We start from the raw sequence: 24,897 nt of genomic DNA, 5'->3' as shown, positions 1-24,897 counted from the left end.
GCCAGATATTCTCGAGACCGCACGCGTTGCGCCCGCGGATGTTTGGCTCGCCAATCACTGATGGGCGTCGAAGCAGCACGCGCTCTCATTGGTGCACTTTTGTTGCACGCGCCAGCGCATTGCCCAATCACAAGCGAATATTTCGGTGTGCTCGCTTTGGATTGGTGCAGCCCGTTTGATTCGCAACTCGAAAGTGCACACTGTGCTGGTCCGGATACCGACGCGTTATAACACGCCAGTGCATTGACCGCACGACCGGCCGAGAACCCGCCTCATGGAGCTCTGCTGCGACGAGGAGCTCGTATCCATCGAGGTGCGCCACCGACAGCGATTCCCTCTTGTGTGCTACAGGTTCCGGCATCGTGCTGGTGTAGACCTCTGTGTACTTGCCGCTCGACGACGCCGCTTTGGACCTCGCCGACGACTGGTACACCACGATGCTGCACCAAGAGCGTCTGCGCGTCGCGTTCAACCCAAGCTTTCACTACGTACAGGTGCAAACCCACTTAACACTTTGTCATTCTAGATGATTCTGCTAGACGCGCCGCGTCCTCGTGGACTGGACCTGTGACGTCGGCGACGCGCTGCACCTCGAAAAGTGGATTGTGCATACGGCCGTCATGTACCTCGACCGCCTTCTCAGCGTCGGTCCATTTCGCTGCGCTTATTGCATGAACCAATAAGGTTCTTATATGTGTAGGAAGGCGAGAAGCCGCTCCAAACCGAGCTCCAACTCTACTGCCTCTGCAGTTTGTTTATTGCCGCCAAGACATTTGCGCTCGACAGTGACATTCCGTCGCTACACGATATGCACGCGTACGCCAACGGCCTCTACTCGACGCACGACATTATGCGCTACGAAGGCCGCCTCTTGCAAGCGTCTGCGCCCACCGATGTCTATGAGAATAAGAACTCATGGCATATAGGCTGCGCTGGTCGCTCACGGCGATGCACCCGCTGTCGTTTGTGCGCTTTTACGTGGCGTCCGCGCCGCTCTTTCCTGACGATACGATCCACCACCTGCGTCTGGGCGATCCGTCCGAGAACGCCGAGCTCCTCGACCGCTACAGTGCGCTTGTCGAATCCCTCGCCGACCTCTGCCTCTCCGAGTATGCCTTCCTCGAGTACCTCCCGTCGATCGTCGCCACGGCCATTTTGGCCGTCGGGCGGCGCATCCTCAACATCACGTAGTCGCGTCTACCTCGTGGTCGACGCATTCAATATGCTCGAGTAGGCCCATCTGGCGAAACGAGATGGAAGCGCTGACGGGGTACGCGGTGCACGACATGGAGGCGTGCTACCATCACGTGTACCGGCAGTACGAAATGCAAAGTCAGAAGCCGGGTCTGGCCGAGACGTCGCCGGCCGCAGTCTCGGACCTCTAGCCACCATGTCGCCATTACGTAGGACAAAACTGTACATCCAAAAAAGCTACACACAGCACTACCGACGCCTACTATTTATCGTCGACATTTAAGCATAATCATCATCCTACTACCCAAAAGCATCGTCTTGGCTTTTTGTATTACTAGGCCCAGTGCAAGTCGCGGTCCGAGTCGCCAATCTCGCCGCCCTTGATGTTCTTGGAGAGGTCCTTGACGTCGTAGTGCCCGACGCCCGGGGTGTTGGTCTTGGGCACCAAGAACGCGCCCCGGGGTGTCTGCGCGCGAGAAATGAGGCCGCCTTTGGTCGAAAACGAGCTTGGAAACGTGTTGGAGAAGGCGTTTGTGTTGGCCGCGTTGGCCCGGCGCGCGTCCGATGGCGTCGCCGGCGTCGTCGTCGGCGTCTTGCGCACCCCGCTCGCCCCCGGCTTGCCCGGGAACGCAGGCCGCGGCTTCTTGAACGCCATGCGGTCGATCGAGCACGTGGACGTGAGTGAGCAGACCGAGGCGGCCGATGACATGGGCTTGGTCGGAATGCGCGACGACGGCTTGGCGGGGGCCGGCTGGTACGGGTGCATATGGCGGGCGTACGAGCCGGTCGAGCGCGCCGACGTCGACGACGAGTTGGAGACGACGGACGCAGGCCCCTTCTTGCGCGGCCCGGGGGTCTTGGCGCTGTCCATCTTGCGCAGCATCTCTTGTGTGAGCGTGTTGGGCGATGCGTGCGCGTCGGGCGCGGCCTTGCCCATCGTCGCCCGCACGTTGGAGAGCTGGCTCGAGTACTGGCCAATGCGCTCGACGATCTCATCGAGCTCCTTCTTCTTCTTGTAGAACGCCTCTTGGAGGCTCTTGAGGGTTTCTTCGAGTCGAGCTTCCTTCTCCAAAAGACTCGCCGCGTCGGGGACGGCCGACGGGCGCATCGGCGGCAACGATGACGGGTACGACGTGGTCGACTCGGCGTCCTTCTGGCGGCGACGCACGCTGTGGACAGAGCCATCGTCGTTGTAGATGACGGGCACAGGCAGGTTGAACGTGTCGACGGTGCGTTGTCGCTCGCCCGCTTGGTTGCCCTGTCGCGATGCGCATGAGACATTCAGGACCATCTGCGAGAAGCTTGCCGTACCTCCATAACGCCCATCGCATCATCGGGCATCTCGTGTGCATGGCGATCGCTGCTGGCCGCGCGGAAGCGCATCGTGAGCGGGAACGTCGAGTTGGCCATGATTGAGTGGAGCTCGCGAAAGTCGACGCCGGCGAGCGCGACGCCGCCGCAGCTCACGACTTCCATGCCCACAACCAGTCGTCGGTAGCAGTCCAAGCTCTTCTTCTTCGTTGCGACCACGTACCGGTCGCCCATGGGTTTGATCGTAATGCCAAGCGGGTTGCTGTAAAAGACGATCTGAAATGCGACCGACGGGTCGATGGCGGGCGGCGGCAGTGGCACCTTGGCCGCCTTGTCCGTGTACACGATGTCGTACATCTGATCGGGCTCGAGGGCGCGGATCGCCGAGTCGTTGAGCGCGACGAAGCGCGCCGTCTTGTTGTTGCGGATCGCGTTGAAGACGGGCACCTCGGCCTCGGGGTGCATCGTGCTGAGCACGTTGGCCATGGCCGCAATGACGTCGCTGACCTTCATGCCCGCGCGCACCGTGAAGCGCTGGTAGTGGCCTGCGATGAAGAAGAGGACGCTGATCTGGTCGCCGACCGAGAGCGCGGCCATGCGGTCTTCCATGCTGCTGCTGCTGCTTGTTGCGTCCGACTGGCAACTTGGATTCCGTCGAACGCCCAGCTCACGATAATTTTTTGCACCAGCCAGTCGTATTTTTTACATCCATTCGGCTCCTCCTTACAAAAGCCAAGTAATTCGACCCGGTTGGTTTTGTATTTTGCTGCGGAATAAAAAGCAGGCGGTGGCCACACGGGCGCTGATTGGTCGGTTGCGCCGGCCTATTTTTGGCCCGCTCGAAGATCGCAAGATCAAGTCGAGGGCGTCAACGAGCTCGCTCGTACTACGATGATAAAGACATATACTATGTATAGGGTTTGGGTGTTGGTGCAAACGCGACGAGGTACCCTTCCGGTTCAGCTCTTGGACGACTTGGTCTCTCGGAGGGTTGGCTGCTTCTGCAAGGTACAGTATTTTGAAACGAATCGGTGGCGAATCTCGTGTGAAACCAACGCCGACGCGGGGATCGAGAGGCTTTCCTATGAGGTTTCATTGGAGCCTGGACATGGGCAGGGACCTGGGTGCATATTGGGAGATGTTCTCTTGGGTGGAGGTGATTGCTTGCATGCCAATAAGAACCGACTCGGGAAATAAGAAGACGACGACGAGTGCCGAGGCAACAACGATGTTTCGGATACTACTGCGCATTGAATGCCGACACACGAGATCAGAGAGTGGCTGCAGTGGTTGTAGAAGTAGCTGACGGCAAACTTGGGTGCGAAACTCAAACCCACGTCCGAGGGTATGGACCTAGTACACTTGATACGGTGCGACGAGGTTGTGTGCACCGAAAGCCACGATAGAACCAGTATGCATGCCTGGCGATCCATATCAAGAGCGTCATGGATGGTTTCAGCAATGAAATTGTAACTGCAAGCAAAGCATGGCCCCGCAGCCGACGTGCGCACCCAGCGACGACGAGACCATCCGTGCGGCGTTTGCTGCTTTTGACGCCGACGGGAGCGGTTCGATTGACGCGTCTGAGCTCCTCGAGCTTGTCGAGAGCCTTGGTGGGATCCTGTCGCCCGACGAATTTCAAGCCGCTTTGAAGCTACTGGACAAAGACGGCAACGGCGTCATCTCTTACGTACACTGACCTTGGCTTGAATGACGTGGCAGATGCGTAGCATAGGACGAGTTTGCAGCGTGGTGGCAGCAGGCGGGTGATGATCTGGACGGCGACGGCGCGACGGGCGAGCTCGAGAAGGCGCTGAGTCGGCTCAAGGAGCTTGGGCAGCAGCGCTACCATGTGGACATCCACACGGCGTGTTGGAAAGGCGACGTCGCGGTCGTCGAGCGGCTCTTGGAGCACGACGTTGTCAATGACCGCGATGCGACCGAGTTTGGCGTGCGTCCATCTGAGCGATGACAATATTCTCCCCATGAACCATAGGACATGAATACGCCGCTGCACTATGCCGCGTACCAAGGGCATCTCACGCTTTGCCGTCTCTTGGTAGGAAGCGACTCATGCGAGGGCGACGGCAAGCACATGTAGATCGAGAAGAAGGCCAAAATCAATACGACCAACGCAGTAGGGTGCACTGCACTCTTCTTTGCATCTCAGCAAGAACACACGTCTGTTGTCAAATACCTTCTCGAGGTAGCCTCGGGCACTGCTACGTTGTCCGACCTCATGCGTAGCAAGGCGCAGACGCCAAGCTGCGCGAATCCGAGGTATGGCTTGTCAACCAGAAAGATATGATCCTACACTTGAGCGAGTAGCATCTGCTGAGTGCCGTCGACGTGACGTCGTCCATGGCGGTTCTCGATACGTTTCGAGCCATCGCTGGCGACAGTAGGCTCATTCCTCAAGCTTGCAGACAGCGTCATGATGTGCTAGAGCCGTCGCCGCCACCACGCGTCGACGCAAAGCTCATCACTGCCACGTCCATCACGATTACGTGGTCGCGGATGCGTCGAACGATGTGGTGCTGATGGCTCGTACTTAGGACGGCCGCAAGTGCCAAGCTTAACGAGTCGCTGCCGCTTTCCGGCTTCAAGATCAAAGCGACGGCGCCTGGCAAGAAGACGTGCTTGCAACTCGCGGGGACAAATCCGCTCCAAGCGACCTTGGTCAAGCTCACACCCGAAACGACGTACTCGATTCAAGTCGCTGCCGTGAGCCTCCACGGGGCGAGCGAGTACGGACCTCCTCTGCTCGAGACGACGCTGGCAGGTGGGCTGAACGAGCAAGTGTGTTGTTCGATCGAGAAGCGCTCCCATGGTAGGACCTGCCGTAGCACCAGGACGGGCGACGCCTCGTGGCAACACTGCAACAATACGCAATCAAAGTACGATACGACCCGAGGCAAGCGTCCCCAAGCCGATCGTCGACCCCAGCGACGTGACGACAGATCCTTCTTGCGACGAGATACCACGAGACGAAGCTTACGGCATGTAGAGACGCCAAGATGACACTAAGGACACCGGTTTGTACGACCGAGAGTTGACCACGAGGTCGTCGCTCGTCTTTACTCTATGTCACCAGTGATGTACTACTGACTGCATGCCCCACTGTATAATCTGACGGCCGTGCGAAGGCCCGCGAATGTGTCGCCGCACCACCAGTCGCATGGATCTCTCCTGGAGATTCGCCACGTCTTCCCAAGGCCAGAACTTATGGTCTTCGTCTTCCTCAGCATTTTGGCACAGCACATGTCGACCACGAAGTGAATGTTCGGTCCTCGCATTCCTTGGTCGTCGTCCTGTGGATTATGGGGTAGACGCTCAAACTCACCTTGCATTTGCCCGAGGTGGCGTCACGACCCGAACATGCATATAAATATGGGGCGTGCAGACACTTGGCAAAGCAACGACACACACTTTACATCAAGAAGGGAAGAGAGGACAAGACTAGAGAAGGTAGCGCGTCGGGAGCGACCCGTGGGCTGCAGCACCGCCGAGGCGGTCCTTGCAGTTGAGCACCATAAAGCCGCCAGCAAACTCCGAGTAGCGCGACCAGATGACCGACTCGTCGACGATGCTCAAGATCGAGCCAAAGTGGTGGTAGTGGTCGGGAATCAGCGCACAACGGCAGCGTGAGAGGTCGTTGCAGTGGCCGCGCCGCTTCATGGGCACCCACACGGCGAACGCACTAGCTCCACATGTGAGTACACGTCGGCCGCACTTCCTCGTACTGCTCGAGAAAGTCGGACTCAAAGACGCAGCCGTCGTCGCATTCGACGTAGAGGCCCACGACGCAATAGTCCATGAACCGAAGCACCGCACGTCCTTCGACGATCGACGCTTCGAGGGCCGGCGCGACGCCATTAGCCGCAAGCACCCGCGGCTCCATGCGAAGCATGGCATGCGCCATCGGGTGGCGAGCCACCTACACGCCAGGGACATCAAAAAGACCGAAGAGGATTATGTCGGGACATACCGCCGCCCGCTTGGAGCCATCCTTGTAGTGTACTTGGATGGCCGCAGCGTCAATGTGCACATGCGACGACGAGAGGTTCTGGACGATGATGCGGAGCTGGACGTACGTCTTGGCGCCGATCGCGAGCGTCTTGCAGTCGGCACGATGCCCGAGCGTGAGCCTACGCACAGGATACATGAACGTTTCCGCCTATGACACTTGGCTCTACCAGGTCTCGACGCCGCCGTTGTAGCTGTGCCCCCACGTCGGTTTGTCCTAACCAACAAACGAGGCCATGAGCGCGGGCGTCGAATTGGCAAGCACACGTACAGCCGTCGAGTAGAGGCCGTGAGGCTTCTGCTCCGAGATGTGCAAATGCCGGTACAGGCCAAAGTACGAGTGCACGCCATAGCGGTGCAGCTTCATCATGCGCGGAGGCAGCTGCCAACGGCGAAGGACCAGCGGCAACCAAAGGCGGTCCGAGCGGCAAATGTCGCGCCACTCCTTGGAGAGCTGCCTACGCTACATGAGCTGTGGTTGTGAGCGCACGACATGCAGCGTACATCGTCGTAAGGATCGACGCGGGCGTGAGGTAGCCAAAGACCATGAGGATCTACCGTGCCACTTGAGCATCATGAAACGAGGCAGCGTCATGGCGTCGTACCAGCTCCTCGCTCATGGTGACGAGGACCGGCGTGTACGCGGCCGACGGCGCGCTGCGTGGCAGCTGCACGCTGCGTGAGCTCTCGGCGACTTGGCTCGCCATGCTTCAACAGTGCAAAGATCGCAGCTTCGAGGTGCGCCAGGTAATGGCGATGGCCGAGCTGTGCGTCGGCCGCCCACGTCGCTAGCTCGCGTGTGATTCGCTGAAAATATTTCATCCAATCAGTAACGCGCAAGGAATGGGGCCAATCAGAAGCAGCTGGTACGCGCGCGCCGCGTGCGATTGGGTGAAAAGCAAAGTTCAACGCGACATCCCACGCCGTCAGAGACTGCCAGCTCATGCATGGGCCTAACAGTGCTTGGATTGGGCTGCGACGCATGAGAATAGTTCTTCACGCTACTTGGACGGTGCTTGGACGCGTAGCGATTGGCTCTTCTTAATGTTCGATACCGAGTAGCCGCTTGCAAAGGGCCGTCAAGATTCGCGGCCCCGCTTCTCTTTCTGCGAACCAGTACATGTCGTCCCACGAGCTCCCAAACCCCATTTGGCTCGCCAAACTCAAACTCAAACGAAGCTTCTACCGATATGCTGTCAACTTGTTGACATAAATCGGCACAGCGCCAATCCTTGAATCTCTGAATTAGAAATCCCTTAATCAGAAATTGTCTGCAGAAGTTGCAACAACCCCACCCCTTTCGACCTGGACGAGTGACAATGACGTGCATGTCTTGGCTGCCTTCCCACACTATTTCATACCATGTCCTTAGTCGTCACGCTGGTTGCCCGTCTCTGATTCTGTTGCTGCCGACTCGGGTGCGCTGGATCCCGAAGTTGGATTTGTGCGCCGGCGTTGGATGCCCCGCGTGGCGGAACTGAGGTGGTCGGTGCTTCTTAGCTTGGCCGTTTGGATCTTGGATGTTTGGTCGGCTTTGAGACGCGCCTATGCACGTCGTATGAAGGTTGCCGGACTCAAAGAAGCGACAACCTCGTCGTCGCGCTTGCGCTGCTGCTCTCGAAGGCGTGTTAGGCGGCGTTGCTCGAGGTCATTCTAACACGCCTTGCATGCATACGGCAGCACCGTGGTGGACTCGTAGTACCTCGAGCTGCTTCATGCGTTCCAAGCGCTGGACCTTGTCGGCGTCGGTCTTTGCTTGGCGAGCGCGGAGCTCTATGTCGGCAGCTGCCTCCTTCTTGGCCTTGGCCGCGGCGACAGCTATCACGTAGTGTTGGTGCATCGCTGTCGTCTCCCATACATACCAAGACGCCGCCGCTTGTTGGTGTCCTGAAGTGTTTGCGCAAACTGCACTTGCTTTTGGCGGGCGACGCTCCGGGGGACCGGGTCCTTTGGCGGCTTTGTGCGCGGCGTCGACAAGTGAAACTCGGCCGGCACCGTCGTCACCGAGAGCCGTGTGGTCGTGACGACGATCGGAACGTCGTGGCTGTCGTCCTGACCCGACCACTCGCCGAGGCCAATTGTGCCGGGCAGCGACAGTGTGCGGTGCGTCGACTGCAGTTGCAGCTTGGGCGGCGCCGCAATGGCCGCCTCGACGACCGACGCAAAGGTCGACGTGCGCCGGCCGCGATCGTCCATCATGCGCACCGAGTGTCGCGCGTACCACGCCTGTCCGACATTGCCGTTTGACGAACGTATGGGAACGGTAGACGCAGCACCTTGGGCTCTTTGCCAAACGACGAGCCGGCGTGAATCGCTCTGGCGGCCTTGGAGAAGGCGTCCGAGCCCTGGAACGAGACCGCCTGACGCCGCGTCGAGCGGAACATGGCGACGTGACGCCAGCGCTGGAGCCCCGAGAGGATGTTGTTGCGCGTAATCTTGTAGGCTGGGACGGTAAAATAATGAAAAATCGTGGCGCGGCGCCAAAAGCTACACACGTCTAATATGACGTGGCACCACCTGGACGCGAGGCGTACCGGACAATGTTGTACACAAGGGAAAAGGTATAGAGAAACCGCTGGAGGCGCTGGCGCAACCGCTCCTTGTGCTGTGCGGCGGCCATCTCGGCGTGCCGCGCGCGCACCAAGAGGAACGCAGACCGCCAGCGCTGCTGGATCTTGATCGACGCGCGGATCTGGTCGTACACGAGCGACGGGTCCGTTCCCGGGTGCGCGCGCATAAATTTGTTGAATGTCCGGAGACCGAGAATCGTGTTCGCCTGCATCGAAATGAGACCTCGTGTCGTACTCTTAGGACGACCATGGTCGACTTGAAGACAACATAATGCGCGAGACGCCGCACGCGACGGTGCCGCACGACACGCTGGATGATGCGGGCCGCCCGGTCTGCAATGCAGCGTCGAAAGACTACTAAATCAAAAGTCTTCCCTGGAAACCGTATGACACTAACGTACATCGCCCAAAGAACCCGCGCAGACAGCGTTGAATCGTAACTGCACTGCCGTGCACAAGGCGTGCAAACATGTCCTTGGCGTGCGCGCAGCGCAGTTGGATGAGCTGCACCATGTCGTCGGCGTCGGCCATCTACGCAGCTGGTCACGATAGTGGGTGTCATCTTGGTGACCTCGTCTTGGAAAATGTGCATCGTGGCATCGATGCGCGCCAAACTTGTCTTGATCGCGTGCTAACATCGGAATGAGCCGCGGTTGCATGCGCCGAGCGGACGCACAAGCGACGAGGCGAACGCGTCAGCGATGGCCGCCATGTTGTGGCAGTCGTCGACGTCGAGCACCACGTCGGGGATCGCGTGGCGCTTGTGTAGCGTCGTCATGGGCACAACGCTAGCCACTGCGCATAAGCAAGCATTTCATGGGTGCCACATAGTCGTACGTCGCTGCAGGCAGCGGTTGCCGCTTGGGAAGCGGACGCGGTGATGGCATACTGTGCAAGTTCAACGTAGGAAGCACCACTGGCTCGCACGGCGGCGACTCGTCCCGGGGGGGCGACGGCGGCGGCGGGATGAGCGGCAAGAGCATCTCTCGGAGTTTCGTTTTTGGCGCCAAGCGACGCGCCATTCTGAAAACGGCCAAATGGACCTGCTGCCCGAGGAGCCGCACCGGCGCGAAGCCAACCTCTTGAGCATCGAGGACATTCGCTCCGAGGTACCATACAATGAATGGGCTAGGAATGATACTCCCCGAGGGTCTGCTAGATGATGCGGTATGGCATTCCTGCGCACGAGAGCGTCCCGAGCACGCTCGTGATTCTTCAGCGCAAGTTTGACGACGAGTTCAACACGCAAATGACTGCGTACGCCAAGATCATGGAGCGCTATCGACGCAAGAAGAACAAGAACGAGATGGCGGCGCGCGCCGAGCGGATTGTGGCCGAGGACTCGGCCGCGCTCGCTGCCAACCCAAAGATGCGCATCCTTGTCGACCAGGTACTCGACCGACAACAGTCTTGGCTACTCTACTCGCTGAATAGGTGCTCGCCCACGAGACGAACGCGAGTCTCACGGTGCGCGGCATCGATGACGCCACGTGCCGCGCTTTTCTGCACGCGATGGAAGCCAACAAGTCGGTGTTGACTCTCGACTTGTCCAACAACGAGCTCGGCGAGAGTGTGGCTGAGGCCGTCGCGGGGCTCCTTCGGCACAACCGGTCACTGCAGACACTCGACTTGGGAGCCAACCACTTTAACGCGAGTTCACTTCTCGTGATCGGCCCGGCGCTTGCCGCCAACAAGGTGCTTTCGTCCATCAGTTTCGAGTCCAACCCGCTCACGAGCCACAGTACGACATATCCTCCATCTATAGTGCACGATGAAATAACGTCATGGACTAGACAATGCCGTGGACCTCTCGGGCTTTGAAGTGCTCTGCTCCAACGTCTTTAGCAACACGACGACGTTGCGGTCGGTCAACTTTTTTCGTTGTGGGCTCAATGTCGAGGCCGGTCGGATGCTCTCCAAGGCGCTCCTCTTCAACGAGTCGGTGATTGCGCTCGGTATGGAATTCATATATTGTGAAAGACAATATACCATACTTTCATGGCTTTATCCACTAGACATTGGCTGCAACGCCATGGCTGACAAGGAACTCGAAGTCATTGCGATACAGCTCGAAGAGAATCGGCTTGTCCACGACAAGATGCAAGCCAAGGTTTACGCACTCAAGAAGCAGGTCGCGGCCGACGCGGATGCCAAGTACGACGCCAAGTGCGCGCTCGAGAAGGCCGAGACGATCGCCAAATGGCACGACGACAACGCCGCCGCGCGCCACGCCCAGTACGAGCGCGACGCGATTGAGGCCGCGCGGCACAAGTGCGAAGAACACGCGCGCATCCAAAAGCAAATCGCCGAGAAGGAGGCTGCGCGCAAGCTCAAGGAGGACGAAGCGCGCTTGAAAGCCGAAGCCAAAGCCAAAAAGAAGAAAAAGTAGTCACCATTGCGATATACGAGCACAAGAAATGCATAATTTGTTCTTCGAATGGTATCGCGGACGTTGCACTGGCCCACGCCATCCAAGTGTTAGGGTAGCGAGCGACCTGGTGCCGGGTTGGAGACCTCCAAGGCTACCTGAATCTCACTCGCCAAACGAGTAATCTTCAACGCACGATGTTGGCTGTCAAGTCAACGACTGTTTCCTACAGTCCCTTCACTCCATATAGTATCGGGAAGCGCCACGTGAAGGAGCCTCTCAATGCCCTCGATCTACTTGCTTGCTCGGCTGCATGCCATGGAAACTGGGCTATATCGACAATCACGACGTCGTCAAAGGGCCTTGCATCCACGGTTGGCGTCCGAGTCCTTCGATGCCAAGCACAACTTCGAACACGCCAGTTTGTATACGGAGAGGCTTGGTCAATTGAATGCTTACAAGACGTTGGGGATGTCCATTTCCTTGAGCGAGACGTGGTAGCCCGTGTAGAGCGGGTGCGACTCGTCCATTTCTTCGTCCGTATCGAGGAAGCCCGGCATCATGACGGTCGCCGTCGACTCGATGCTTGCCTGGATGTGCACGATGCCTTGGCTCGCAAGCTCGATTGGCTCCTTGTAGATGTGGATGTTGAACGACTGGTTCTTCCACAAGAAGCAGATGCGCTTCTGCTTGATGATGCGGCGGCTCGGGTCGGCGCGGTGGCGCACCGCATACGTGTACTCGCGCGCCGAGAGCACGCGCTTGAGATGCACCCTACGACAACGATACATTGCCTGAACTTGAAACATTGAAACGTACGGCTCGCCCGTCCCGGCGATCGTGCGGACCGTCGTCATGCCGTAGACTGGAATGCCATACTGCGTGCGGCAGCGGACAAAGACATAGTCGTCCGGGCCATCTATACACGCGGGATCTCAGAGCTTAGTGCATATCCAGAGCCATTTGGTACCGCTCGGGTGGGGCATGAGGTAGACCTTCTCGACTTCGAACTCTTCGCAGTGGACGGGCATGGACGCGGGCGACGGCAGCGAGCGGAGGAGGAACTTCTTACTCGACTTGACCGTCGACGGGAGACCCGTGAGCGTCGCAGCGCAGTTGATGAGACGCTGCATCTTGCTCTCAAAGCCCGTCGAGTTGTCTACATACAAGAGTCGTACAAGCTACCAAGAAGCTCGTATAATACCAAAGACAAAGAGCTTGGGGTGGCCGATCCACGCGTGGCAGATGCGCTCGTCGACTGCGCACGCCTGCTCGATCGTTTCGATGCGCGTGCCGTTGTTGTCAAGCGTGTAAAACTGGGGCGCGCCGTTCGCCGTCGTCACGAGGTGGAACACCGCGTTGTAGCGACTAGACAGAGAATCGTGTCATTTGTCCGAGCAATCGCCGACGTACGTATCGCGGAGCGTGACCGTGTCGAGGTCGTGCTGGAGCTTGAGATCTTCCCACTCCTCCGGGTCCATGTAGGCCGAGCCGTCCATGGCGCCGCGATCGCAGAGGATGACGCACGGCAGCTTGGTGTCCCGTGCCAGTGCCACAAACGTGTCTTCGAGCTGCATCTGCGTCGACAGAATGGCCCACTGGAAGTTAATAATGTCCGTGGGCTTGAGGTCCCTAATGCGTCAAACAGACCATGTGAAAAAGAAGAATGGTGATGCTGGCGTACAAGAAATGGGCGCCGCCCGACTGGAGCAGCGTCGAGGCCTCGGGCACCATGTAGACGCGGAAACCACGCTCTCTAGATAGGGCCATCGTGGTACATGGCGAGCGTGCGCGGCGAAAAGTACCGGAAGTAGGTCGAGAGGCGCTCGAGCGACGTCGTCTTGCCGGCGCACGGGCCGCCCGTGAGCACAAACTTGTAGATCGGGATCGACTCGGTCTCGCCGCGCGTGAGCGAGCTCATCATGGGCACGGTGCCCGACCGGGCGCGGATCGGCGCGGGCTCTTCGGACGTAGCGAACGGGGACTGCTGCGCCATGGCTATGTACAAGGAGCTGGTGTTTTGATGACTAGAAGCTCCTCACTCGCGGGCCACCGTTTCAATTTAGAGTCCCAACGGAAGTTCGAAGCTCATTTCATTGGTCGCCTCGTGTGGAGTTGCCATCGACTGCTTCGAACTTCGCCTGTCGCAGCAACGCTTCAACTTGAATGTCTGAAATTCAATGGCCGCCCCCGAGGCGGCGCGTGCAAAGCTGTGCGTTCCTTGTACATAGGCCGTACACGCCAAGGTTGCGCAGCGTGGAAGTGCTTGTTGAGCACCGACCTCGTCGGCTCCAGTGGTCTCATGTCATTGACAGCCGAACGGTAAAGACTCGACAGCGTAACTATGCAAGAGTGACCCAATAATGCGTGATGGCAAAAACATGCTTGCGATAACGACGAAGACGTGGCGGCCGATAACGCTAATGTACCGATGTTGCTCGTGCCAGAAGAAAGAAGATATCATCGAAGGCGCAAGAGCCTTCGACTGGAAGGGGCGTCGAGAAGTGTCTAGTAAAGTGTCTATGGATGATGCAGTCTTGTCGCGATGAGTTCCGTTTGCTCTGGCGCTCTTCGGTCTTCGGTCGTAGCGTCATTGCAACGACTGGCGACGAACCAGGCTACTGTGCTACGGGGCAAGTGGTGGCTACTTCCCATGACGCTGAGACCATCAAATGCATCAAGCACCAAGTGCAGCGCACGAAGGCCCACCGACGTTGTCCGGTACTTGTATCTGCCAACGTAGCCAGCCAAGGATGAATGATGTGGACGAGGTTACATGGACTGGCGTCATTTGTTCTATCCCACTCCGACGAGCTCACGTCAAGAACTTGAGGGCGAAGCAGAGAAGCCGCGACCACTGCACCCGGAACACGACAGCTTTCTCGTCATACGCAGTATGGCCAAGTCGTTGACCTTGTCACAGTGGCGGTTTGGATAAACCGGTTGGCCAATGCACGACGAGGCGCAAGCGAAAGCAGTATTCCTTGTGTAGTATATTGAACGCGCTGCCTTGGCGTTCGGGGGCACTTTGGCACTCGGTGACGAGGAAGCAGTCGAAAGGTCATCGATCACTCTGTACAGAGGACTGCTGCGAAAAGATATGTTCACGACACGAGGAGACGCTCTCGTGACCGATAACTTGCTGGACCTTGCTGCAGCCAAGCACGCTATCCAGGCCAAGGTCACTGCACGTGTCCATGCTCGAACGAGCCCAGCCACAAGCATACAACGCATGTTGGGCTTCCAACTGCCACAAGCTTTCTTCACCACGAACAATGATCTGTCCACGTATGCTTCGGCGTGGCATCCGTGCGAGTGTGCAGAGGCAGCAACCGACTGCTTGTCCGTCGTCGTCGTCGCCACGGTCGGTCGCCTTCAAGCTTTGAAGCGTCATGCAATGCTACGACTCGACCAAGTGCGGTTACACACCACGCGCACTTATCCGAGTCGATCGCAACGGGTGTGTGCCCTACGTTGCAGTCTGGGATTGGTCAAAAGTCCATCTATTCTTCGAAATCGAAGCCTATGATTGGTTAAAATGCTGGATGCGAAGTGAAAATAGAAACCTCGATTGACGGCAGTCGTGGCATTTGCAATTTCCCTTCCAACATGTCGGACGTCAACGCTATCGTGATCGAGCCGCTCAAGGCCTTTGCCAAGAACTCGATCCACCTCGTCAAGAAGTGCACCAAGCCCGACCGCAAGGGTACGCCATCCTCATGGCCATGATGCTATAAGGATCATGCTCATGCTGCACGTCTGTAGAGTTCACGCGCATTGCCGGCGCCACGAGCATTGGCTTCCTCATGATGGGCTTCATCGGCTTCTTCGTCAAGCTCGTGCACATCCCGATCAACAACATCCTCGTCGGCGGCAGCGCCTAGATGCACAGCCTTTTCTAGTGTTTCCTTATAGTGGTTAGTAATATATCGAGTCCCTCGATACGACGCACGACCCTCATGGCGACCGTCCTGCGCCCGAAACGGACGCGAACGTTTCGATGGCGTCGGAAGCGACGCAGCGATGGGCGCGCCAGCGCTATGAGCATGGCCATACGGCCACGCTGCAGAGCATGCGCCGCAACGACGCCGGTATCGCCGACCACAACGTGCATGTACGACAGCCTTGAAGCGTGTGGGTAGCGAGGATGCGTGCGACCTGTAGTGCTTTCTTGGCCTGGAGGACCGACGGTCAGCTCGTTCTTGCTGGCAGCAATAACGTCCACACGCGCCTCCTATGTGATAGCTTTCTGCACGGAGAGGCCGAGCAATCCCTGCTGCCAGGTACGCCTCATGCACCATACGATCGGTAGCAAACGTACCCTCGTGGCGCAGCGCGGCAGGTGCTCCCTTCGCCCTTGACGCTGACGCGGTAGACCGGTCTTGGCGCTCGAACCTGACGTGGCTTGGACAGAGCGATCGAATGCGGCGACTTGACGACGCTTCAAGCCTACCTGCGCGGTGGTGCGAGCGCCAAGAGTGTCAACGCAGTACGTACGCACATGAAATACGAGGTGCTAGGACGACATACTGCAGGCGGGCGAGACACTGCTCCACGTGGCGGTGCTCCACGAGCGCTTGCCGCTTGTGCAGCTCCTGCTCGTGCATGGCGCCGAACCCAATGCGCGGAGCTACGTACGATGTTGTACCATGAGCCATGGTCACGCGACGATGCGTAGTCGACACCGCGGGCGCCGTTCTTGAACGCTGTAGGTGACGTCGACGCGTGCTTGGCCACAGCGGCCGGCGCGACGCCACTACATTATGGTAGCGTTCGCCTCTTGGGCGATGCTTGGAGCGATCTGCGTAGCATGCGGCATTGCCAACCTCAAGCTCGTCAAAATGCTACTGCTTGCCGGCGCCGCAGCGAGCGTACGTACATCGTCTACCTTTCTATTTGCTGGACAATGGCGTAGGTGAATGTGGGCAACCACGAGGTATCGAACCGGTGGCCTCCGGATCTCTATGAATGTACTAGCTTTGTCAACCTCCCCTCGTGTGGGCGCTGCGGTACGCTGCCGTTGCTTTCTCATGTGCCAGAAGACAGCATGACACGACTAGCGCGCCGCAGCACCAAGTGGCCATGATGACGCTCTTGATGACGCATGGTGCGTCGGCCATCGACACGCGAGACGTCGATGACAACAATGCGATTGCGCTCGCCGCGCGGCACTACGTTGACCTGCATGAGATGCGGCTGCTACAGCAGATTGTGTCGGCGCTCGTCGACGCGGGCGTCGACGTCCAGCACAAGAATGGATGCGGCTGGACTGCGTACGACGAAGCACCTACAGCCGCGATCCAAGTCATGCTTCAAAGTCGCTTTGGCGCGCATTCGGGACGCGTCCAAGACCCTCTAGGCGCTTTGCAGATCGACAACGTCGAGACACAGCGCGCCGAAGGCCAGCCCTGGCTCCGGCGTCCCATTCGCCACCGCCGATCGACCCCCGCTGCGTAACCAGTACTTCAAGCAACTGGACTCTTGTGATGGAAACCAAGCACGAAGCTTCTGCATAAACTTTTAGTCGTCCAGTTTTGGCATAGCAGTCGGCAGCACAGCGGAAAGCTGCGCTCTTCTAGTCGCCAGCATCGACTAAAACAATATCGCACGCTGCGTCGAACGCAGTGCACCAAGCCGTAAGCCCCAGAAGTACATCGTATGTAGAAGACAAACTGTACTATTATATAGACATACGAGTATCATCGAAGGCGTCTGTTCGTTTACACGGTGTGCTTGTCATCGTCGACAAGGATATGCTCGTCGTCGCCTTCGTTGGCAATCTCGAGCGCCTTCTCCCAGCCGTCCTTGCGGAACTCGCCCTCGAGCTTGGCCATGACGACGGCTGCGAGGCAGTTGCCAAAGACGTTGGTGAACGTGCGCGCCATGTCCATGAGCCAATCGGCGGCCAAGATGAGCGTCACGGGCCAGTTCGGGATGCTAAACTGGTCGACGGTCGACGCGAGGACAATGATACTCGCCGAGCGGACGCCCGCGACACCCTTGGACGAGATCATGAGCATGAGCACCATGACGATTTGCTCGCCGATCGTCTTGTCAATGTGCGTGGCTTGGGCGCAAAACACCGCCGCAAGCGAGAGGTACAAGGTCGACCCGTCGAGGTTGAACGAGTAGCCAAAGGGGACAACGAACGCCGAAATGTGGGGCGACACACCGTACGCTGCGAGCGCCTCAAACACTTTGGGCAGCGCGGCTTCCGAGGTCGCGGTTGTGTACGCAATCACGAGCGGCTCGCGCATCGCGGTGAGGAATTCGATCGGGTTGATCTTGAAGAAGGCAAAAATGGCGCCAAAAATGACAAGGATAAAGATGACCAAGGTCACATACAAGGTGACGACGAGCGCGCCGAGGGCACTGAGCGCACTCACGCCGTTGGCGCCGATCGCATTCGCGACCGCAAAGCAGACGCCGAGCGGCGCGGTCCAGATGACAATGTCGACAAACTTGAACATCATCTCCATGACCGCAGTCGCCAGTTCGAGAAGCACGCGCTTGTGGTGCTCGGCCGTCATGGCGGTCGCGACACCGACGAGGATCGACGCCACGAGCACTTGGAGGAGCTCCGAGCTGCCCGAGCCGCCCATCATTTCACCCCACGTCTTGGGCGTCAAATGGTTGATCCAGAGCGCAAATGTAAACGAGTCGGAGGGCTTGCCGGTGTAGTTTTTGCCTTGCTGGATCGACGACCCGGGGCTCGCAATGTTGACCGCAAGGAGGCCAATGATGAGCGCGAGCGTCGTCACAACCTCAAAGTAGATGAACGACTTGAGCGAGAGGCGGCCGAGCGCTTTGAGGTCGCCATTGCCGGCGATACCGACAACGAGCGACGAAAAGACGAGCGGGAACACGATGAACTGGATCGGCCGGAGGAAGATTTGGGCCATGGGCGCGGCCGACTTGGAAAAGGACGGTGCGACTTCACCAAGAATGATGCCGAGAATCGTCCCGAGCACGATCCAAAACGTGAGCGACGAGAGGATGCGGCGAGCGATCGACTTGGGCGGACGCGCGATCGGCGTGGCGCCGTCCACCGGGGTCTGCACCGTAGCGTACGCGTCGACTGCCATCTTGGGAGCGACTTGACAAATGAAAAAGATTGGGAGAAGAGACTTTATTGAAGGCGACCTCGCCACCACGCAAAGGACCGGATCAGATGTCCGTCGCCATGTGGTGGTAACCAGGTGCTGGGTGCGAGTTACGCAAGCATGGACCGTCCGCTGGCGCGTGTCACGCTGCCGCACCTAAGATGCACCTGGCGTTCCGTGACCAGTCTACATTCCATAGTCCAGGTGAATGTGCGGCTAGGAACGTGAAAGAAGCACATCGATTGTGTAGAGATCACCTCCGTGATGGCGCGCTGCGTCTCTCGACTTCAGACGGATTGACAATGACGTTGCCGATCTTGCGTGCTGACGTGACGACAGCAGAGGTCCGAGTGACAGAGTTGGACGCGGATCATGTATGGTTTGTAAAAAGGCCACCTGCCCAGCGTCTTGTTGTTGAAGCCGCCAAACCAGACGCTTGATCCTGCAGGTCCTTGCCACGAAGAAGCCCCGACGAAGAACGTACGCCACAGTACAATAATGTAATGCACTGCTGCTTCAACGTCTCGTGCAGCAAGCTCGAGTCGGTGGTAGCTGTACCGCTTATACCGACGGCAACGATGCCACAGATGCCCAGTGCTTCAAGCCGTCAACGGGGCAACATGGGTGAGGGTCAATTTGTATGGCTCTCTGCAGCGCCATCCACCACAGCCATCGAGGCACCACCTCGTTGCATGTAAGCACAAAACGGGACCCAACAGCGAGAAGACAACGACGCTGGCTCGGAGCATAGCCGCGACGCAGCACCGAGTGATCAGATTGACGAAGCCGCCTGTCGCGCCAGTAGACCCGATCGCTCGACGCACGCATGTATCGTCGTCGGCCGCCACCGCGCGCAGCAGCCAAGTAGATGGACGCTCCATGTCGTGTAGCAGCAGCACGTACTGTAGTGAGCCCACGCATTGGGCGATCCAAACGCCGTCGCTGCGTCGTTCTGCCACGCGTCCTCAGACGGTTATGGCTCATTGGAAACGAAGCAAGATCGCGTCGGTTCATATCTGCAACCAGCCAGAATGGCCGAGGCGAATGCGACCACCGCGGAGAAGACCGAGGCCAAGGCCGAGAAGAGTACAACATCATCGCATATGAATCAGAGCTCAGGAAGAAGCGCTAGATCCATGGCTCCACGCGTACCACAACACGGTGGCCGGCATCAAGGCCTTCTCGCCGTACGTCAGACTTTTATCGCGTTGCTATATACAAGTACTTGCATAGCTGCATCAAGCTCGCGGATGTCTACGGCGACGGCGACTACAAGCTGCTCATTGCCGACGCCGACCGCCGGCTCAAAATGTACAAAGGTCCGGGCGTCGCATGCTGTGTACGTGGCTGCAGCTCTGTTGTAGGCACGACGCTTCTGAGCGAACAAGCCGTCTTGGGCGTGCCTGTTGCGCTCAGCGTCTTCTACTCGGGTGCGACAGTTCAACAATACGTACCACATAACAACGGCTCTAGACGCGACGCGGCCGCGCACGCCATCGATCGCGGTGGCGTCGGGACCTTCGATCTACATTTACCGCAACATGCGACCGTACTACAAGTTTACGCTGCCGTCGCTGGACGTGTCGCCGGACGAAACCAAGCTCTGGGGCCAACTCGCCAAGTGCGAAGTCGACATTGTTGGCGCCGTGCACCAGCTCAACGTCCTTCGGTACCCAACTATCTTCTACTATTCACTTTCTATCCAATCCAACGATTCAACTATCCAGGAGCAACGGTGCGGTACTGACGCAGCGCTCCCGCGGGTTCCTCGCCATCGACGACATGGAGCAACAAGCCGAGTTTGTGTCGCGGTACACTGGATACAACCTATCCAATGGATTGCGTTGCGATACTATCTGCATAGATACATGGACGACCCGCTCATCGAGCACACGTCCGTCACGTGCATGACGACGCTGAGCAAAAACATGGACGAGAAGGATGCGATTGGCTGGTACGTCGCTCGAAACACCACACGATTGCGTGACGCACAGCGCGTAGCCTCGTTGTGGGCACCGAAGCCGGCCAGGTACTCATTTCTTATATTACAATATCCAATGCGGCGCCTAGATCTATGTCCTCGACCAGCAAGGCGCCAACATTACAACAAAGGCGTGTTTGCCGTCGACGCCGGTCGAAATTGTTGTCAACGGGCTCTACGACGTCGAGTATCGGCTGATCGTGTCGTGCCGGAACGGCTCCGTGTACACGGTCAAGGTGCGCCTCTAGGGACCATACAATCTTCAAGTTGATATTCTTTAGAATGGCGAGTTGCTCAAGAGCGTGATCGAGCTCGAGTCGCCTGCGTGCGCGCTCTTGCAGATGGAGAAGAGCATCGTCGTGGCGTGTATGGACCGTAAAGTCTCGTCCTTCCACCTCAAGGTAAGTCGACCTTGGAAGTACAAATGTATCAAGTTGATACAAACCAAATAAAGGGCAAGAAGAACTGGTCCATGACCATGCCTCAAGACGTGGTGGCGATGGAGGCGCTCAACCTCCCCCGCACGAAACACTCGAGAGGCATTTTGATTGCGCTCCGGAAGGGCGAGATCCTGCTCTACAACGAAAAGATCAAAGTCACGTCGTTCCACCTCGACAGCCTCCTCACGGGCATGGTCTTTGGCCAGTTTGGCAGAGAAGAAGCGTCCCTCGTCCTCGTGCACAAGGTATACTATATACCTACCCCTATTTCATTCTATATTGACGACATACTTTCTCTAGTCGGGGGCTCTGACGCTCAAGATCCTACAGCGCAACGCCGATCTTGAAGTACAAGTATCGACTGTACTTGACAGCATACGACTCGTGTAGGGCACGTCGACGTCGGCGGGACCACCCCCCGAGCAAGGTACACTCCTTTTCCAACTGTCCGTATATCGACACACCGACTAGACATTCCACTCAACGTGCCCAAGAAGACAAAGCTCTACGTCGAGCAAACGCAGCGCGAGCGCGACCACGCGATCGAGATGCACCGCCATTTCCAGGTGCCCACCCAACCAAACGCCCTATTCTGACGTCATTTTTGGTAGCGCGACTTGTGCAAGCTTCGTCTCACGACTGTGCGGTCGTATGTCAAGGTCATTCGCGACGGCCAGGTACATCCAAGCCCAAAGGGTCGTCGTGCTTTAGCCGATGTAGGGCCCCGTCTCATATGCGACGGGGGCGTCCATTCGCCTCAACGCCAAAGTCCAAGGTCTCGGCCCCCACTTCAAGATCCAGCTCCAGTTGCAGGTATGACACGCTCTTGCGGTCATAACCCTAACCGCGTGAGAAGAACTCGGGCGCCAAGTTTGCCGCGGATATTCCCATCGCGCTGCATTATGACCATGGACTCTACCGTATTCCGCAGAGTCTGTTGCAAATTCCGCTGCTGTTGCCCGTAAGTTCGTCGCGCAACGTGTGTACTTCTCACAAAAGCGTCGAGTGTAGGGCGTGCAGTACGCGTACGCGATCGACGTCGAGAGCATCTCGGAGACTGGCGCGGCCGACAGCATCTACATCTTTGTTTGCGGCAAAGACAGGTACACGGAAGCACCAGCAGTCGTCGATACACTTTCGTGTCTCTAGCTGTGTGCCGATCGTGTCGGCCGTCGTGACCATGCCGCTCAGCGACGTGCCGTGTGCCATGTACTAGTTCAAGACTGAGAACGACGACAATCACCTTGCATCTTATGCGTGGAGCGTCCCGATTCGGTCGCGGAGCCGCTTGCTAAAGACTGTGAGCAGCAAAAATTCCTTGTTGCGCTCGGCGTCAAGCGCCACCATTTGCCGCTCGAGCGCCGAAATCTCGAGGCCGAGCGGCTCGAGCGCGCGTAACTCGTCCTGCGCCAGCGCCAAGTGGATCTCAGCGTTGGCACGCACGCGCTGCGTCTCGAGGGCCAGAATCTCGGCTTCGAGGCGCGCACAGCGCGCGTGTTTTCCGGGCACTACGCGCTGCACAATGGTCGGCGTCGCAACGACGGGCTTGTACTCGGGCTTGGTCGCATCGTGTGTGTTTAGGTACTGCGCATGCAGGATCGGGTTGAACGCGACGAGGTGGGCGAGCGCCTCGTCACGGCCTTCCAAGACCGTCTCGAGCGCCACCTGCATCTCGTTGCGCTGCTTGTTGTACGAGAGCGCGACCGTCATGTCTTGCTTGTTGACCTCGAGCCGCACTTGATTCGCGAGCACCTTGATCTTCTCCTCGAGCGAAATCACTTCGGCGTTCGCCGCGTTGTACTTGTCGAGCATTGCACTCTTCATCGAGTCCGAGCCAATGTGCGGCAGCGTGTCGGGATCGCTTGCGGCTAATGGCGCATCGGCGGTCGGTGACGTTAAAGACACTGGTAACGTTGGTGGGACCAAAGAGGCGGGTGGAACCAAAGGGGCGGGCGAAGGAGCCACGGGTGCTGGCTGGACAACGCGGGCTGGTGCAGGTGGAGAGGCGACGGGTGTCACAATAGGCTCCTTCTTCTCGACCTTGACAGGCACGTACTTTTCCGTGTCGCGTTGTATGGCAGCGACAAAGTCGCGCGGCCAGTCGAGGACCGCCAAGCACAAGCCGCGCGCCCCTAGGCGTGGCGCGATTGCGGAAGCATCTATCGCCATGAGACATACCGTTCATGGGCAATAGCGCATGCGGCGCGCTCGAAGTACATGGACTCGTAGTGCAGGTCATGCACACGTGCTTGGTGCACGTCTCGCAGTAGAGCTCGAGCTTGCACGCGTGGCAGACGTCGCAGGCTACGCAGCTTGAAGCTCGACGCGCAAGACGCAAGGATGCAGTACCTCTGCTATGGATGACGGCGGCCGGCTCGCTATGGCGGTGCTTCTTACTGTGCTCTTTGCGCTCGCACTTGGCGCAGTAGTACGCGCCGCGACAGGCCAAGCACTTGAGCGTCGCGACCTTGCTGCACACGCTGCAGAGAAACTCGCCGTACTTGCTGGCTAGGATGGCATCGTAGCATCGCCAGCCCAAGTAGACGCATGGACGTACACAGGAGCGCTTCCTGGATGGCGCGGGCTTCGGCGGGCGGCAGCATTGCCTCGCCATGCCGGCTCATCACGGCGATCGAATTGGCCGCGTTTGAACTGTGTCGCATTTAAGTGAATTCCTATTCTAAGTACGCTTTTGGCATCGGACTTAACCGGAGCAAACAACTTGCCAAATTTCACAGGATGCTGCAGACCCTTGTGGAAATCAACGAGAGACCGCATCTCAACGGAGCTGCGATGCTATTATACGACGCAGCAATTGCTCGACTATACGCGCTTCCTCCTTGGTGCTCAACCATTTGGTGTGCCACCGGCGCATCCGCTCTATAGCCCGTTGAGGCTAGTTCTAGTTTTCGTAGTAGTGCAGTAGTTTTGGCAACCTTCTTCCCACCCAGAAGCAACACGTACACTGAGTATTTCACAAAGTTGTAGACACTACATTGTAGCTCAGTCCTGCCGTCCAGCACCACAGCTAACATCGTCGGGTTCAACCCGCAACTTTATCCCTATGGACAATAGCAGAGCAGCGGACGTGACCACGAAACGTGCTGCACCGATAGTATCGAGAAGACTTGGAGTCTTCCTCAACAAGTCCACTCCACCCCCTTGACAAGACGCAGCATTTCGATGGGAACCGTCACCCTCGGACGCCCCTTCGTCATGCGCCCGCGAAGAAAGATCGCATTTCGAAATTCTTCCATGGCCGACGCTCCCCAGTCGACGCCGCCGGCCAAGGACGCCGGCACGTTCAACTGGAACGAGATCCTCCGCGTGCAGAACCTCATCGAGCGGTGCCTCCAGCAGTGCATGTCCCAGGTACGCTGTATCGCAACTCGATCTCGGCCATCGTTTGCGTGTGTAGGCCGACATCATTGCGACGCTCCAGGCAACTACTGATGGCCGCGTCATCGCGACAAGCTCATAGTACGAATACGTAGACGCAAGCCAACGTCGACCCGACGTTTACGCGCACCGTGTGGCAAAAGCTCGAGGAGCAAAACCCGTCGTTTTTTCACGCCTACACGGCGCATTTGCAGCTCAAGGAGCAGATCTTAGCGTTCAACTACCTCGTACGACACGGTTCAGTGCATGTAGAGACTCCAGCGTCTGTAGGTGGCACAGCAGCGCGAGATGACGGAGAAGGGCACCCAGCCGGCGCCCTCCTTTCCGAGCACCACCAACAACAACAACAAGAGCAGCAGCAGCAACCCGCCCCTCTACGAAGACGTGCGCAAGTCCGATATATTTCCAGGCTTCAAGCGCGAGCCGCTGCTGTCGCCGATCAAAACGGACCTCGACACGTGCTCGTTCTTCACCTAGTCGAATAGAGGTCACGTCTTCCTCCACC

At 58.1% G+C, this 24,897-nt stretch overlaps 13 protein-coding genes across 14 annotated transcripts; 7 read left to right on the top strand and 6 right to left on the bottom strand.

Moving 5' to 3' along the window:
* Nucleotides 1-274: 274 nt before the first annotated feature.
* Nucleotides 275-1,385, top strand: SDRG_09002 (hypothetical protein; the record flags this gene model as incomplete). The annotated part of the gene is made up of 6 exons (XM_008614911.1): nucleotides 275-313; nucleotides 375-494; nucleotides 540-644; nucleotides 701-879; nucleotides 927-1,187; nucleotides 1,235-1,385. The coding sequence occupies 6 exons, from the start codon at nucleotides 275-277 to the stop codon at nucleotides 1,383-1,385; spliced, it is 855 nt and encodes a 284-aa protein (XP_008613133.1).
* Nucleotides 1,386-1,432: 47 nt separating this feature from the next.
* On the bottom strand, nucleotides 1,433-3,160 carry SDRG_09001 (hypothetical protein). The gene is made up of 2 exons (XM_008614910.1): nucleotides 2,506-3,160; nucleotides 1,433-2,452 (listed from the first exon to the last, which is right to left on the bottom strand). The coding sequence occupies exons 1-2, from the start codon at nucleotides 3,112-3,114 to the stop codon at nucleotides 1,529-1,531; spliced, it is 1,533 nt and encodes a 510-aa protein (XP_008613132.1). The 5' UTR covers nucleotides 3,115-3,160; the 3' UTR covers nucleotides 1,433-1,528.
* Nucleotides 3,161-3,984: 824 nt separating this feature from the next.
* Nucleotides 3,985-5,667, top strand: SDRG_09000 (hypothetical protein). The gene is made up of 9 exons (XM_008614909.1): nucleotides 3,985-4,195; nucleotides 4,241-4,456; nucleotides 4,502-4,564; nucleotides 4,607-4,711; nucleotides 4,753-4,785; nucleotides 4,834-4,906; nucleotides 4,952-5,015; nucleotides 5,061-5,287; nucleotides 5,340-5,667. The coding sequence occupies exons 1-9, from the start codon at nucleotides 3,992-3,994 to the stop codon at nucleotides 5,510-5,512; spliced, it is 1,158 nt and encodes a 385-aa protein (XP_008613131.1). The 5' UTR covers nucleotides 3,985-3,991; the 3' UTR covers nucleotides 5,513-5,667.
* A 245-nt stretch (nucleotides 5,668-5,912) lies between these two features.
* SDRG_08999 (hypothetical protein) lies at nucleotides 5,913-7,344 on the bottom strand. Its single transcript, XM_008614908.1, has 7 exons — nucleotides 7,137-7,344; nucleotides 7,036-7,085; nucleotides 6,803-6,989; nucleotides 6,702-6,748; nucleotides 6,494-6,653; nucleotides 6,249-6,442; nucleotides 5,913-6,205 (listed from the first exon to the last, which is right to left on the bottom strand). Exons 1-7 carry the CDS (start codon nucleotides 7,236-7,238, stop codon nucleotides 5,965-5,967), a joined length of 981 nt encoding a protein of 326 aa, XP_008613130.1. The 5' UTR covers nucleotides 7,239-7,344; the 3' UTR covers nucleotides 5,913-5,964.
* Nucleotides 7,345-7,742: 398 nt separating this feature from the next.
* Nucleotides 7,743-10,118, bottom strand: SDRG_08998 (hypothetical protein). The gene is made up of 11 exons (XM_008614907.1): nucleotides 9,939-10,118; nucleotides 9,778-9,889; nucleotides 9,673-9,732; nucleotides 9,503-9,632; nucleotides 9,349-9,458; nucleotides 9,066-9,307; nucleotides 8,808-9,018; nucleotides 8,394-8,757; nucleotides 8,234-8,349; nucleotides 8,122-8,184; nucleotides 7,743-8,076 (listed from the first exon to the last, which is right to left on the bottom strand). The coding sequence occupies exons 1-11, from the start codon at nucleotides 10,082-10,084 to the stop codon at nucleotides 7,900-7,902; spliced, it is 1,731 nt and encodes a 576-aa protein (XP_008613129.1). The 5' UTR covers nucleotides 10,085-10,118; the 3' UTR covers nucleotides 7,743-7,899.
* SDRG_08997 (hypothetical protein) lies at nucleotides 10,106-11,539 on the top strand. The gene is made up of 5 exons (XM_008614906.1): nucleotides 10,106-10,210; nucleotides 10,261-10,491; nucleotides 10,536-10,842; nucleotides 10,895-11,056; nucleotides 11,117-11,539. The coding sequence occupies exons 1-5, from the start codon at nucleotides 10,139-10,141 to the stop codon at nucleotides 11,488-11,490; spliced, it is 1,146 nt and encodes a 381-aa protein (XP_008613128.1). The 5' UTR covers nucleotides 10,106-10,138; the 3' UTR covers nucleotides 11,491-11,539.
* A 292-nt stretch (nucleotides 11,540-11,831) lies between these two features.
* SDRG_08996 (hypothetical protein) lies at nucleotides 11,832-13,524 on the bottom strand. Its single transcript, XM_008614905.1, has 7 exons — nucleotides 13,275-13,524; nucleotides 13,154-13,225; nucleotides 12,883-13,101; nucleotides 12,674-12,837; nucleotides 12,440-12,628; nucleotides 12,289-12,388; nucleotides 11,832-12,243 (listed from the first exon to the last, which is right to left on the bottom strand). The coding sequence occupies exons 1-7, from the start codon at nucleotides 13,463-13,465 to the stop codon at nucleotides 11,925-11,927; spliced, it is 1,254 nt and encodes a 417-aa protein (XP_008613127.1). The 5' UTR covers nucleotides 13,466-13,524; the 3' UTR covers nucleotides 11,832-11,924.
* A 1,554-nt stretch (nucleotides 13,525-15,078) lies between these two features.
* SDRG_08995 (protein translocase SEC61 complex gamma subunit) lies at nucleotides 15,079-15,353 on the top strand (the record flags this gene model as incomplete). Its single annotated transcript, XM_008614904.1, has 2 exons — nucleotides 15,079-15,175; nucleotides 15,235-15,353. 2 exons carry the CDS (start codon nucleotides 15,079-15,081, stop codon nucleotides 15,351-15,353), a joined length of 216 nt encoding a protein of 71 aa, XP_008613126.1.
* A 66-nt stretch (nucleotides 15,354-15,419) lies between these two features.
* On the top strand, nucleotides 15,420-17,055 carry SDRG_08994 (hypothetical protein). Its single transcript, XM_008614903.1, has 11 exons — nucleotides 15,420-15,583; nucleotides 15,634-15,659; nucleotides 15,715-15,752; nucleotides 15,804-15,840; nucleotides 15,883-15,958; nucleotides 16,005-16,103; nucleotides 16,148-16,235; nucleotides 16,279-16,340; nucleotides 16,385-16,405; nucleotides 16,447-16,478; nucleotides 16,530-17,055. The coding sequence occupies exons 1-11, from the start codon at nucleotides 15,470-15,472 to the stop codon at nucleotides 16,924-16,926; spliced, it is 990 nt and encodes a 329-aa protein (XP_008613125.1). The 5' UTR covers nucleotides 15,420-15,469; the 3' UTR covers nucleotides 16,927-17,055.
* A 71-nt stretch (nucleotides 17,056-17,126) lies between these two features.
* Nucleotides 17,127-18,579, bottom strand: SDRG_08993 (hypothetical protein). The gene has a single exon (XM_008614902.1). The coding sequence runs from the start codon at nucleotides 18,552-18,554 to the stop codon at nucleotides 17,190-17,192; it is 1,365 nt and encodes a 454-aa protein (XP_008613124.1). The 5' UTR covers nucleotides 18,555-18,579; the 3' UTR covers nucleotides 17,127-17,189.
* A 496-nt stretch (nucleotides 18,580-19,075) lies between these two features.
* SDRG_08992 lies at nucleotides 19,076-22,333 on the top strand (the record flags this gene model as incomplete). Of its 2 annotated transcripts, XM_008614900.1 has the most annotated exons (20): nucleotides 19,076-19,436; nucleotides 19,481-19,658; nucleotides 19,705-19,759; nucleotides 19,806-19,891; nucleotides 19,937-20,002; nucleotides 20,046-20,241; nucleotides 20,300-20,383; nucleotides 20,437-20,526; nucleotides 20,574-20,601; nucleotides 20,643-20,789; nucleotides 20,835-20,954; nucleotides 21,008-21,238; nucleotides 21,294-21,341; nucleotides 21,384-21,420; nucleotides 21,465-21,559; nucleotides 21,605-21,670; nucleotides 21,714-21,806; nucleotides 21,850-21,954; nucleotides 22,005-22,096; nucleotides 22,143-22,333. In XM_008614900.1, the coding sequence occupies exons 2-20, from the start codon at nucleotides 19,604-19,606 to the stop codon at nucleotides 22,207-22,209; spliced, it is 1,761 nt and encodes a 586-aa protein (XP_008613122.1). In that variant the 5' UTR covers nucleotides 19,076-19,436; nucleotides 19,481-19,603. The 2 variants fall into 2 exon arrangements, with proteins under 2 accessions (XP_008613122.1, XP_008613123.1); XM_008614901.1 differs by lacking the exon at nucleotides 19,076-19,436 and having other exon boundaries at nucleotides 19,604-19,658; nucleotides 22,143-22,209.
* Nucleotides 22,199-23,656, bottom strand: SDRG_08991 (hypothetical protein; the record flags this gene model as incomplete). The annotated part of the gene is made up of 4 exons (XM_008614899.1): nucleotides 22,199-23,125; nucleotides 23,172-23,297; nucleotides 23,343-23,501; nucleotides 23,551-23,656. 4 exons carry the CDS (start codon nucleotides 23,654-23,656, stop codon nucleotides 22,245-22,247), a joined length of 1,272 nt encoding a protein of 423 aa, XP_008613121.1. The 3' UTR covers nucleotides 22,199-22,244.
* Nucleotides 23,657-24,246: 590 nt separating this feature from the next.
* SDRG_08990 (hypothetical protein) lies at nucleotides 24,247-24,897 on the top strand (the record flags this gene model as incomplete). Its single annotated transcript, XM_008614898.1, has 4 exons — nucleotides 24,247-24,365; nucleotides 24,412-24,435; nucleotides 24,488-24,619; nucleotides 24,663-24,897. Coding segments are annotated over 4 exons (482 nt in total), but the record flags the coding sequence as incomplete, so codon positions are not given.

This window comes from Saprolegnia diclina, assembly GCF_000281045.1.
Source record: "Saprolegnia diclina VS20 unplaced genomic scaffold supercont1.28, whole genome shotgun sequence".
NCBI classification, from domain to species: domain Eukaryota; phylum Oomycota; class Saprolegniomycetes; order Saprolegniales; family Saprolegniaceae; genus Saprolegnia; species Saprolegnia diclina.
The sequence above is the reverse complement of the archived record's forward strand: the minus strand, read 5'-3'. Positions and strand labels throughout refer to the sequence as shown.

Excerpts from the sequence above, each read along its gene's own strand:
- SDRG_09001 (XM_008614910.1), bottom strand. The coding sequence starts at position 3,114 with ATGGAAGACCGCATGGCCGCGCTCTCGGTCGGCGACCAGATCAGCGTC. Across the intron at positions 2,453-2,505 it reads ATGCGATGGGCGTTATGGAG|GGCAACCAAGCGGGCGAGCG; the intron begins GTACGGCAAGCT and ends GCATCGCGACAG.
- SDRG_09000 (XM_008614909.1), top strand. The coding sequence starts at position 3,992 with ATGGCCCCGCAGCCGACGTGCGCACCCAGCGACGACGAGACCATCCGT. Across the intron at positions 5,016-5,060 it reads ACGTCCATCACGATTACGTG|GACGGCCGCAAGTGCCAAGC; the intron begins GTCGCGGATGCG and ends GCTCGTACTTAG. Across the intron at positions 5,288-5,339 it reads GCTCGAGACGACGCTGGCAG|GACCTGCCGTAGCACCAGGA; the intron begins GTGGGCTGAACG and ends CTCCCATGGTAG.
- SDRG_08999 (XM_008614908.1), bottom strand. The coding sequence starts at position 7,238 with ATGGCGAGCCAAGTCGCCGAGAGCTCACGCAGCGTGCAGCTGCCACGC. Across the intron at positions 6,443-6,493 it reads ATGGCTCCAAGCGGGCGGCG|GTGGCTCGCCACCCGATGGC; the intron begins GTATGTCCCGAC and ends CCTGGCGTGTAG. Across the intron at positions 6,206-6,248 it reads GAGTCCGACTTTCTCGAGCA|TGCGTTCGCCGTGTGGGTGC; the intron begins GTACGAGGAAGT and ends ATGTGGAGCTAG.
- SDRG_08998 (XM_008614907.1), bottom strand. The coding sequence starts at position 10,084 with ATGCTCTTGCCGCTCATCCCGCCGCCGCCGTCGCCCCCCCGGGACGAG. Across the intron at positions 9,459-9,502 it reads GCGCGGGTTCTTTGGGCGAT|TAGTCTTTCGACGCTGCATT; the intron begins GTACGTTAGTGT and ends CTTTTGATTTAG. Across the intron at positions 8,077-8,121 it reads AGCGCAAGCGCGACGACGAG|GCGCGTCTCAAAGCCGACCA; the intron begins GTTGTCGCTTCT and ends CGACGTGCATAG.
- SDRG_08997 (XM_008614906.1), top strand. The coding sequence starts at position 10,139 with ATGGACCTGCTGCCCGAGGAGCCGCACCGGCGCGAAGCCAACCTCTTG. Across the intron at positions 10,211-10,260 it reads TCGAGGACATTCGCTCCGAG|ATGATGCGGTATGGCATTCC; the intron begins GTACCATACAAT and ends AGGGTCTGCTAG. Across the intron at positions 11,057-11,116 it reads CGAGTCGGTGATTGCGCTCG|ACATTGGCTGCAACGCCATG; the intron begins GTATGGAATTCA and ends TTTATCCACTAG.
- SDRG_08996 (XM_008614905.1), bottom strand. The coding sequence starts at position 13,465 with ATGGCGCAGCAGTCCCCGTTCGCTACGTCCGAAGAGCCCGCGCCGATC. Across the intron at positions 13,226-13,274 it reads CGCCTCTCGACCTACTTCCG|AGAGCGTGGTTTCCGCGTCT; the intron begins GTACTTTTCGCC and ends GGCCCTATCTAG. Across the intron at positions 13,102-13,153 it reads TCGGGCGGCGCCCATTTCTT|GGACCTCAAGCCCACGGACA; the intron begins GTACGCCAGCAT and ends TTGACGCATTAG.
- SDRG_08994 (XM_008614903.1), top strand. The coding sequence starts at position 15,470 with ATGGCGTCGGAAGCGACGCAGCGATGGGCGCGCCAGCGCTATGAGCAT. Across the intron at positions 15,753-15,803 it reads CGAGCAATCCCTGCTGCCAG|CGCGGCAGGTGCTCCCTTCG; the intron begins GTACGCCTCATG and ends CTCGTGGCGCAG. Across the intron at positions 16,104-16,147 it reads AACCCAATGCGCGGAGCTAC|TCGACACCGCGGGCGCCGTT; the intron begins GTACGATGTTGT and ends GACGATGCGTAG.
- SDRG_08993 (XM_008614902.1), bottom strand. The coding sequence starts at position 18,554 with ATGGCAGTCGACGCGTACGCTACGGTGCAGACCCCGGTGGACGGCGCC.